Source organism: Salvelinus fontinalis, chromosome 5 (assembly GCF_029448725.1).
Source record: "Salvelinus fontinalis isolate EN_2023a chromosome 5, ASM2944872v1, whole genome shotgun sequence".
In the NCBI taxonomy this organism is placed as follows: Eukaryota; Metazoa; Chordata; class Actinopteri; order Salmoniformes; family Salmonidae; genus Salvelinus; species Salvelinus fontinalis.
The window spans coordinates 58599713-58611904 of NC_074669.1; the positions used below are offsets into that span (position 1 = coordinate 58599713).

At 42.4% G+C, this 12192-nt stretch overlaps 1 protein-coding gene across 1 annotated transcript; it reads right to left on the reverse strand.

Moving 5' to 3' along the window:
* Positions 1–8153: 8153 nt before the first annotated feature.
* Positions 8154–11420, reverse strand: LOC129856146 (scavenger receptor cysteine-rich type 1 protein M130-like). Its single transcript, XM_055924251.1, has 7 exons — positions 11396–11420; positions 10856–11164; positions 10122–10427; positions 9721–9996; positions 8596–8694; positions 8404–8492; positions 8154–8288 (listed from the first exon to the last, which is right to left on the reverse strand). The coding sequence occupies exons 2-7, from the start codon at positions 11058–11060 to the stop codon at positions 8154–8156; spliced, it is 1110 nt and encodes a 369-aa protein (XP_055780226.1). The 5' UTR covers positions 11061–11164; positions 11396–11420.
* Between the last annotated feature and the right edge of the window lie 772 nt (positions 11421–12192).

The window sequence follows — 12192 nt, forward strand, 5'->3', positions numbered from 1 at the left end:
TCACAGAAAACGCAGATATCATCAACAGCCACACATTTGGATATCATAGAATTACATGGATATACAGTATCTTATGTAAAATTTTAAAGTGCACTTCCTTAACTTTGTTTGGTATACAATATTTGTAATTCCTTAACCAGGCATTTATCCAGACAATGTCAGGAATAAGCATGTTCCAGAAACATTTTCCTCTCGGTGGAAGTTGGTTTTGTGAATGAAGAATTTGTCTTATATATTTATTACAACAAGATTTCTCAAGGAAGCCCACGCCTTCCAATCTGAGTTCTGGATAAACTTTGTGATCTTTACCAAAGCTAAGATGAGTTTTCATGAGTGTAGTTAGACCACTGGGAACGGCTTTGATCACAGAAATAAACACTGAAAGGAATTGGAAACTCTTTCAATGTTATAAATTGTTCAAATGTGAGAATATTACCTCTGTTGTCAAAAACATCAAGAACAAAGTCAATATTCCTCTCATGCCAGTTGGGGTAGAACAATGACTTATTCCTTACAGTTATGTCTGAATTATTCCACAAAAGAGCTTTATGTGGGGAAAAATTGTGTAGGAAACATATTTTCCAGGCCTTAAAGCTTGTTGGTGAAACCTAGCCAATTTAGCGGGTAATCTTTCAGGAATATAATGACATTTAAGTAAAAATTGAAGACCTCCCACCTTATGAAACACATTATTTGTAATGAAATACCATATTGAATCAGTATTACATTTACATTTAAGTCATTTCGGCATACGCTCTTATCCAGAGCGACTTACAAATTGGTGCATTCACCTTATGACATCCGTATTGATCAAACATCTTGTCAATCAGTTGAAAGTGTTATTTATGTCACAAAGCCCAACACTTCCAGACCTCCTTCAGCTCTTTTATTACAGAGGACTGACTTCTTCAGTTTGTGAGACTTATTTTTCCAGATGAAGTCAAGAAAGGTCTTGTTGATCTCTTTACAAGTAGCAGGATTTACAAACAAAGATGAGGGGTACACAAAACCAGACAGTCCCTCTGCCTTGGACAGAAGTACTCTCCCAAGTATAGAAAGATCTCTTTGTAGACAATTATTAAATATATTTTTGGTTTTCTTAATTTTAGGAGAGAAATTCATATGTTGTCTGACTGTGGTTTTTTGACAGATGTATTCCTAAATATTTAACACAGTCCTTTACAGGAATATTTTCTATTTCTTTATCATCAGAGTCAAATAAACATCAGATTTCTGTACTATATTAACACTGCTAATCCAACAATAGTGCTAGGTTCCTGCACGAAAGAAACACTGCTAATCCAACAATATTGCTAGGTTCCTGCACGAAAGAAACACTGCTAATCCAACAATATTGCTAGGTTCCTGCACGAAAGAAACACTGCTAATCCAACAATATTGCTAGGTTCCTGCACGAAAGAAACACTGCTAATCCAACAATATTGCTAGGTTCCTGCACGAAAGAAACACTGCTAATCCAACAATATTGCTAGGTTCCTGCACGAAAGAAACACTGCTAATCCAACAATATTGCTAGGTTCCTGCACGAAAGAAACACTGCTAATCCAACAATAGTGCTAGGTGCCTGTACTACAGAAACACTGCTAATCCAACAATAGTGCTAGGTGCCTGTACTACAGAAACACTGCTAATCCAACAATATTGCTAGGTTCCTGTACGAAAGAAACACTGCTAATCCAACAATATTGCTAGGTTCCTGTACGAAAGAAACACTGCTAATCCAACAATAGTGCTAGGTTCCTGCACGAAAGAAACACTGCTAATCCAACAATATTGCTAGGTTCCTGTACGAAAGAAACACTGCTAATCCAACAATAGTGCTAGGTTCCTGTACGAAAGAAACACTGCTAATCCAACAATAGTACTAGGTTCCTGCACGAAAGAAACACTGCTAATCCAACAATAGTGCTAGGGGCCTGTACACTTGAATTAAAGGGGAACTACTCTCAAAAATGTAAATTTCTTAGATTTTCCCCAAACTTCAAAAGTGGTCTCCTGATTGGTTTAAGTATTGTTATGGACTTAGAACAACTGCATTGTTTTTTTTGTTAAAAAAAGTCTGACTTTGAGAACAAAAATCCGAAGAAATTAGAATAATTCTGCATTTGTGAATTTCTGACTCAGTTTCTCTGTTTCAATAAAAGGCCTACTATTATTCTACTGACCAGTACATCTTGGGTTGGTCTGCTATTATCCTACTGACCAGTACAGCTTGGGTTGGTCTACTATTATCCTACTGACCAGAACAGCTTGGGTTGGTCTACTATTATCCTACTGACCAGAACAGCTTGGGTTGGTCTACTATTATCCTACTGACCAGTACAGCTTGGGTTGGTCTACTATTATCCTACTGACCAGAACAGCTTGGGTTGGTCTTCTATTATCCTACTGAACAGTACAGCTTGGGTTGGTCTACTATTATCCTACTGACCAGTACAGCTTGGGTTGGTCTACTATTATCCTACTGACCAGAACAGCTTGGGTTGGTCTACTATTATCCTACTGACCAGTACAGCTTGGGTTGGTCTACTATTATCCTACTGACCAGAACAGCTTGGGTTGGTCTACTATTATCCTACTGAACAGTACAGCTTGGTTGGTCTACTATTATCCTACTGAACAGTACAGCTTGGGTTGTTCTACTATTATCCTACTGAACAGTACAGCTTGGGTTGGTCTTCTATTATCCTACTGACGAGTACAGCTTGGGCTGGTCTACTATTATCCTACTGAACAGTACAGCTTAGGTTGGTCTACTATTATCCTACTAACCAGTACAGCTTGGGTTGGTCTACTATTATCCTACTGAACAGTACAGCTTGGGTTGGTCTATTATTATCCTACTGAACAGGACAGCTTGGGTTGGTCTACTATTATCCTACTGAGCAGTACAGGTTAGATTGGCCTACCATTATCCTACTATTATCCTACTGAACAGTACAGCTTGGGAAGTCTACTATTATCCTACTGAACAGTACAGCTTGGGTTGGTCTACTATTATCCTACTGAACAGTACAGCTTGGGTTGGTCTACTATTATCCTACTGAACAGTACAGCTTGGGTTGGTCTACTATTATCCTACTGACCAGTACAGCTTGGGTTGGTCTACTATTATCCTACTGACCAGAACAGCTTGGGTTGGTCTACTATTATCCTACTGAACAGTACAGCTTGGTTGGTCTACTATTATCCTACTGAACAGTACAGCTTGGGTTGGTCTACTATTATCCTACTGACCAGTACAGCTTGGGTTGGTCTACTATTATCCTACTGAACAGTACAGCTTTGGTTGGTCTACTATTATCCTACTGACCAGTACAGCTTGGGTTGGTCTACTATTATCCTACTAACCAGTACAGCTTGGGTTGGTCTACTATTATCCTACTAACCAGTACAGCTTGGGTTGGTCTACTATTATCCTACTGACCAGTACAGCTTGGGTTGGTCTACTATTATCCTACTGAACAGTACAGCTTGGGTGTCTACTATTATCCTACTGACCAGTACAGCTTGGGTTGGTCTACTATTATCCTACTGAACAGTACAGCTTGGGTTGGTCTACTATTATCCTACTGACCAGTACAGCTTGGGTTGGTCTACTATTATCCTACTGAACAGTACAGCTTGGGTTGGTCTACTATTATCCTACTGAACAGTACAGCTTGGGTTGGTCTACTATTATCCTACAGAACAGTACAGCTTGGGTTGGCCTGACTGTGAAAGTCCAATATGGGATTCATAATTTTAGGTCATTCAGAGTGTATATCACTGTTTCTCATGCTTTTCACACAGGGTGCCTTTCCTTCTCTGGGCCGTTTGGAAAATGTTTTACTAAATTAGAGTACTGTGTACCCACTTCTCCAGGCAGCACTACACCACTGACCTACACAACAGCTTTCAACATACCAGTATTTAGTTTGGAAACTTTCAAAAGAAATGCTGGTGTAAATAATACAAATTTAAAATATATCAAATTATCCGTTTATTTGTTTCTAAAGTGATTGAAATGCTGTGAATAAGTGTTGTACTCCACTACAGCAGTAAAATAATCGCTATTCTCAAAGTTGAGCACCACAGCATTTATAGGCTCCCTTTGCCAAGTGGTGGATTTGGATTTTGGAGATCCTCCGGCCTCCGACTCATTCACTCGTTCACTACTGGGCCAGGGGTGCGTCCCAAAGGTATTTACTGCTTCCTGAAGTGTGCACTCGTTCACTACTCCCCATAAAGTGTAAAAGCATTGGATTGGTGAAGGCGTAGGTTATAGTATTAGTTTCCATACTAATCAATTCCTGTCAAATCCTGTCCATGAAGGGAAGTGGGAGATTATTGGGACACAGCCCATGTATGCAGACGTTTCCCCAGCCCAGGTATGCAGACGTTTCCCCAGCCCAGGTATGCAGACGTTTCCCCAGCCCAGGTATGCAGACGTTTCCCCAGCCCAGGTATGCAGACGTTTCCCCAGCCCAGGTATGCAGACGTTTCCCCAGCCCAGGTATGCAGACGTTTCCCCAGCCCAGGTATGCAGACGTTTCCCCAGCCCAGGTATGCAGACGTTTCCCCAGCCCAGGTATGCAGACGTTTCCCCAGCCCAGGTATGCAGACGTTTCCCCAGCCCATCACCACTTCAACAAATACCAATCAATCAATATATCATCAAATCCTTTATGATTAGCCAATTTTACTTCAGGCGTTTCACTGGTGGTCTGGAACAAAATCCTGCAAAGCCTGTATCTCTCCAGGGTTGGTGGGTGACTGTATCTCTCCAGGGTTGGTGGGTGACTATATCTCTCCAGGGTTGGTGGGTGACTGTATCTCTCCAGGGTTGGTGAGTGACTGTATCCCTCCAGGGTTGGTAGGTGACTGTATCTCTCCAGGGTTGGTGGGTGACTGTATCTCTCCAGGGTTGGTGGGTGACTGTATCTCTCCAGGGTTAGTGGGTGACTGTATCTCTCCAGGGTTGGTGGGTGACTGTATCTCTCCAGGGTTGGTGGGTGACTTCTGGACCCTGATCAGACATGGAGTAGTTGGCTCTGCATTTACACTGGGGCTCTGTTCACAAACAGACCCCACAGAGCCCCAGGACAGCAAACATATTAGACCCAACCAAATCATGAGAAAACAAAAAGATAATTACTTGACACATTTGAAAGAATTAACAAATAAAAACAGCAAACTAGAATGCTATTTATCCCTGAACAGAGAGTACACAGTGGCAGAATACCTGACCACTGTCACTGACCCAAACTTAAGAAAAGCTTTGACTATGTACAGACTCAGTGAGTTAGCCTTGCTATTGAGAAAGGCCGCTGTAGGCAGACCTCAAAACAAATCAAATTGTATTAGTTATGAGCCCCTAACCAACAATGCAGTTAAAAAAATATGGAAAGAATAGGAAATGAAAGTAACAAGTAATTAAAGAGCAGCAGTAAAATAACAATAGCAGGACTATATACAGATGGGTATCTGGCTCTCAAGAGAAGACATGCTATGTGCACACAGCCCACAAAATGAGGTGGAAACGGAGATGCACTTCCTAACCTCCTGCCAAATGTATGACCAGTTAATTCATACTGTATGTTGTAGTCTGTCCAAGAGGGGAATCACAGACTGATCTCAGTTAATTCATACTGTATGTTGTAGTCTGTCCAAGAGGGGAATCACACAGACTGATCTCAGTTAATTCATACTGTATGTTGTAGTCTGTCCAAGAGGGGAATCACACAGACTAATCTCAGTTAATTCATACTGTATGTTGTAGTCTGTCCAAGAGGGGAATCACAGACTGATCTCAGTTAATTCATACTGTATGTTGTAGTCTGTCCAAGAGGGGAATCACACAGACTGATCTCAGTTAATTCATACTGTATGTTGTAGTCTGTCCAAGAGGGGAATCACACAAGACTGACAGCCTGTAATTTTATTAAAAGCATTCAGTTGATTACATGGCAGTTTAGAGAGAAACAATGACAATAATCTACATCATAATCAATATCATAACATTTATAATCAATAACATCATTATCTATATACTACTAACAACATCATAACAATAATCTACATCATAATCAATAATCAATATCATAACATTTATAATCAATAACATCATTATCTATATACTACTAACAACATCATAACAATAATCTACATCATAATCAATATCATAACATTTATAATCAATAACATCATGAGAGGTAAACAACAACAACAAACCCCTTTATTAAAAAATGTTTCAAAATACAAAGAATGAACAGATGATTATAATAATACATGGATTAATAATGGAGACACTTCAAGATAAAGAATCTAAGAGACACTAAATAAGATAAAGAATCTAAGAGACACTAAATAAGATAAAGAATCTAAGAGACACTAAATAAGATAAAGAATCTAAGAGACACTAAATAAGATAAAGATTCTAAGAGACACTAAATAAGATAAAGAATCTAAGAGACGCCAAATAAGATAAAGATTCTAAGAGACACTAAATAAGATAAAGAATCTAAGATACAAAAAAAAAACATGTTACCCAAACCCCCATGTTACCCAAACCCCATGTTACCCAAAACCCCATGTTACCCCCAACCCCATGTTACCCCCAACCCCATGTTACCCCCAACCCCATGTTACCCCCAACCCCATGTTACCCCCAACCCCATGTTACCAAAAAAACCATGTTACCCAAAACCCATGTTACCCAAAACCCCATGTTACCCAAAACCCCATGTTACCCAAAACCCCATGTTACCCCCAACCCCATGTTACCCCCAACCCCATGTTACCCCCAACCCCATGTTACCAAAAACCCCATGTTACCAAAACCCCATGTTACCAAAACCCCATGTTACCAAAAACCCCATGTTACCCAAAACCCCATGTTACCCAAAACCCCAAGTTACCCAAAACCCCATGTTACCCAAAACCCCATGTTACCCAAAACCCCATGTTACCCAAAACCCCATGTTACCCAAAACCCCATGTTACCAAAACCCCATGTTACCAAAACCCCATGTTACCAAAACCCCATGTTACCCAAAACCCCATGTTACCCTAAACCCCATGTTACCCAAAACCCCATGTTACCCAGAACCCCATGTTACCCAGAACCCCATGTTACCCAGAACTCCATGTTACCAAAACCCCATGTTACCCAAAACCCCATGTTACCCAGAACCCCATGTTACCCAGAACCCCATGTTACCCAAAACCCCATGTTACCCCCAACCCCATGTTACCCCCAACCCCATGTTACCAAAAAACCCATGTTACCAAAAACCCCATGTTACCAAAACCCCATGTTACCAAAACCCCATGTTACCAAAAACCCCATGTTACCCAAAACCCCATGTTACCCAAAACCCCAAGTTACCCAAAACCCCATGTTACCCAAAACCCCATGTTACCCAAAACCCCATGTTACCCAAAACCCCATGTTACCCTAAACCCCATGTTACCCAAAACCCCATGTTACCCAAAACCCCATGTTACCCAGAACCCCATGTTACCCAGAACCCCATGTTACCCAAAACCCCATGTTACCCAGAACCCCATGTTACCCAAAACCCCATGTTACCCCCAACCCCATGTTACCCCCAACCCCATGTTACCAAAAAACCCATGTTACCAAAAACCCCATGTTACCAAAACCCCATGTTACCAAAACCCCATGTTACCAAAAACCCCATGTTACCCAAAACCCCATGTTACCCAAAACCCCAAGTTACCCAAAACCCCATGTTACCCAAAACCCCATGTTACCCAAAACCCCATGTTACCCAAAACCCCATGTTACCCAAAACCCCATGTTACCAAAACCCCATGTTACCAAAACCCCATGTTACCCAAAACCCCATGTTACCCAAAACCCCATGTTAACCAAAACCCCATGTTACCCAGAACCCCATGTTACCCTGGTGGTATAAAACAAACTGAAAGGAATAATGGTGGTTGCAGTCACTCCTTTTAGATTTCTTCCAAGGTTCTAGAAAGATAAACTTATTCTGAACTTGTTATTAAAATTAGAACCACTTCAGGTTTGTCACCACATTTTAAACACCAGTCCACTGCTGACCATCGATTTAAAACACAAAACTGACCTAAGATCAGCATGTAGGGTCAGCTTCATTCTACTCCTACTCCGTCCCCTGGGATGCTCTCTCCTCTCCTGGTCCAGCTTCAGCTCTGGAGCTCAGAGAGACCGTCTCCATGGCATTGACATAAAGATCCATGCTGCTCACCCTGTTCACTCTCTTCTGCCTCCTGGTGGGCTAGGGAGACACAGCACCAACAGTCAGACATTTACTCTCTAGTATCTCCATTCTCTCTCCCTCTCCCAATCCCTCTAGTTTAAATGACTTGTAACGTCTGAGTAAATGTCTTTACCTTGTAGTACAGGTAGGAGGCGGTGATGGCTGTCAGTAGGAGCAGCAGCACTACAACGTGTCTGATGATGAAGGCTGGCAGAGGAGAGGCTGCAAACAGAAACACCTTTGATGAGGGGACTGATCATCATCACATAGATCTGTGGGAAATCTGTCAATGACAAAGTTATAAGTCTGGTTCATGTTCAGTTACCTGTGATGGTGAGGGAGAGGAGCTCACTCTCAGAGGAGAAGTTATGAGAGAAAACATAATTGTCATAAACACAGCTGTAGTTCCCTTGGTGGGAGTCATCTGCAGCAGGGAAGAGGAAGGCAGCAGAGTGATTGACAGCTGGCTGGGTCTGGGTTCTGTTGGAGCCGGTGAACGTGAGGAGGAAGGAGCCTCCTGGGTACTGTGGCTGAGTGGAGCAGGTGACGGTGAAGTTGTAGCCCCTGAACATCTCGGGCCCCTGGTGGCCCCTGGAGACCCCTCCCATTGAGTCAGTCAGGGAGATATCAGGCTGGACCAGGAGATCTGTAACAATTAAAGAGAAGAAGAAAAACCTCTTCAACTAGTTTCCTATAGGTATGACAATAACATCAGCATGTAACAGTGCCAGCCACCCTCCCTCACAGGGCAACATGAGTAGTGGGCCTACAGTCACTGAGACAACATATGTTGATATCAGGCTTAAGCAGGACATCTGGAACAAGAGGAGAGAAAAAGAAAACGTAGCTCCTCAACTACTTTCCTCATTTAGATATGACAATAACATGACATGTGACAGTGGTAGTGAGTAGAGACGTTCACTGAGAACACTCAAATACAAAGCATTCTGGGATATTTAAGTTGTATTTGCTTCCTACTTGACTGAGTGATCTATTTTGCAAAGCAGACTGACAAGCTAAACAGTCATCATGAGAGGTGCAGAGGAAGTTGTATGAATGAAAGAAATCAGTTGAATATAATTATAATATGTTGATATTTCCTGAGCAGATCACTGTGAGTCCAGGAAGGAGATATAATACATGGACAAAAGTATGTGGAACTCAGCAGTGAGTTTTACAACAGAGGATTATTTTTACGCTCTACGTGGTTCAACACTCGGCGGTCCGTTCTGTCAGCTTGTGTTGTCTACCACTTCACGGCTGAGCCGTTGTTGCTCCTAGACGTGCCACGTTAAGTCACTGAGATCTTCAGTAAGGACATTTTACTGCTGATGTTTGTCTATGGAGATTGCATGGCTGTGTGCTTGAATTTATACACCTGTCAGCAACAGGTGTGCCTAATCTACTAATGTCCACATACTTTTGGCCACATAGTGTATCTTGTTATTACCTGAGCAGATCACTGTGAGTCCAGGATAGAGATCATAACTTTTCCAACACTCCCTCAGTGACGACTCAGACCCAGAACAGATAACTAAAAACCCTCTAGTGGTGTTTCCAGTTAGTACTGAAACAGTGGAGCCACAACCCAGCTGTCTACACACTACTGCAGCTATAGCCTTCACGCCAGAGGAAGATCCCACAATCCTCCACTCTCCCTGGTCGTACCGCTCCACTCCACCAGCACAGCGACTGCCTCCTCCCACCAGCCTCACATCATCAGGCTCTGAGAAAAGAAAAGAGAGAGACAGTAATCTTACTATTTTCTCACTAAAACACACCTATATTGTCTCTCATATTCTTCACTCCAGGTGAGAAACAATGTTGATTGAGTGACAAACTGTTTCTTACCTGAGCAGGTGAGTCCAACAGCATTACCAGGTAGGCAGGTGTTGTTTTCTCTGTCTGAGGTGTCACAGTCCAGGAGAAGGGACTCATTGCCTTTACACTGGAACTCTTTATCCCAGGTCTGACCCTCACCTCCTCCATAGAGCCCCCCCTGTAGAGCTGCAGGAGCCCCACAGCCAAGCTCCCCACAGACTACCTCTGCATCCTGCCGGTCAAAGTCAGCTTCACACACTGAGGCCCAGGACTGATTGGACTTCACCTCCACTCTCCCAGAGCAGAGACCAGCTCCATCCACAAGCCGCACAGACTCTGGAGAAAAAGAGTTGGTTGAACATTCAATCAGTTTTGTTGATGACACTGTCAAGGACTAAACACAAATATGTTGGATAAAAGATTGTAGTTTGCTATGTTTGATACTGTAAGAGGTAGAAATGGGTTCTTAGTCACTCAGGATCGGGTTGGGAATAATGCAGGCAGGAGACAGGAATAAGTTCACTTCACTTTATAGAAAATAAACAGCTGGACATCCATCAGGCAGCTTCACTTCAGTACCATCTGAACTACAATGATCTGCCCATGAACATCTCCCATAAACCAATATGACAAACACAAATATAATGTTTAAATACATCTGACATCTCTCCCTCTATTTAAATGAAATAAAAACACATAAAACATGATACATGGTAATATTGTATAATGTACAAATAAATCTCTCAATATGACCAGTCTCTTACCTGAACAGGTCACATGATGATAATATTCACCATCACAGACACCAGGTCCTCTGATGACACACCGTCTAATAGAAGACTCATGTCCCCTGCAACTCCTATATAGTGTGACTCCTATTCTTCCATCTTCAATCAGAGGTCCTCTAGATTCAGCTACAGGATTCCCACAGTCCAGCTCTCTACACACAACCTTAGTCACTATTATCATGTCCCACCACCTATTGCATAGACCCAACCACTCTCCTCCATAGAAGGCTTCCACTGTCCCAGAACAGGAAGTGGTCCCATTCACCAGTCTGACTGAGTATTCAGCTGTAAACAGCAGAGAGGACAACACAGTGGTGAGGACAGATGATGACAGTGATTCTGTTATTCTAACAGCAGTAATGCTTTGTGGTTGACAAGTATTAGTAGTTCCATAAAACACTACTTGTAATTGGGGTTTGGAATGGTTTGTATGGACACATGAATTTCTCCATGTGGGATAATAAAGTTGACTAATATTGAACTGCTATAATCACTGTAGATTTATACTCTACCTACCTGGTGGACTGACAGTTTGAGCCTGGAGATCTGAGGAGAAAGAGAGAGACAGAGACAGAGAGATAGAGAGAAACAAATGAGAAAGGGAGGAGTCCGAGGAAGAGAGATACAGAGGAGAAAGGGAGGAGTCAGAGGAAGAGAGAGACAGAGGAGAAAGGGAGGAGTCAGAGGAAGACAGAGACAGAGGAGAAAGGGAGGAGTCAGAGGAAGAGAGAGACAGAGGAGAAAGGGAGGAGTCAGAGGAAGAGAGAGACAGAGGAGAAAGGGAGGAGTCAGAGGAAGATAGAGACAGAGGAGAAAGGGAGGAGTCAGAGGAAGAGAGAGACAGAGGAGAAAGGGAGGAGTCAGAGGAAGAGGGAGACAGAGGAGAAAGGGAGGAGTCAGAGGAAGAGAGAGACAGAGGAGAAAGGGAGGAGTCAGAGGAAGAGAGAGACAGAGGTTAAATGAACATCAACATGACCTTTCATGATGTGATGGGAAGACAGGCTTATCGTTGGTATGGTGCAACAACACCCATGTGTACATACACTATATATACAAAAGTATGTGGACACCCTTCAAATTAGTGGATTCTATTTCAGCCACACCCCATCCTGACAGATGTATTAAATCAAGCACTCAGCCATGCAATCTCCATAGACAAACATTGTCAGTAGAATGGCCTTAATGAAGAGCTCAGTGACTTTCAACATGGCAACATCATAGGATACCACCTTTCCAAGTCAGACGATCAAATTTCATAATCCACCAACTCCTCTTCTCCCTTCTCCTCTCCTCCGCCTCTCCTCATCTGCCCC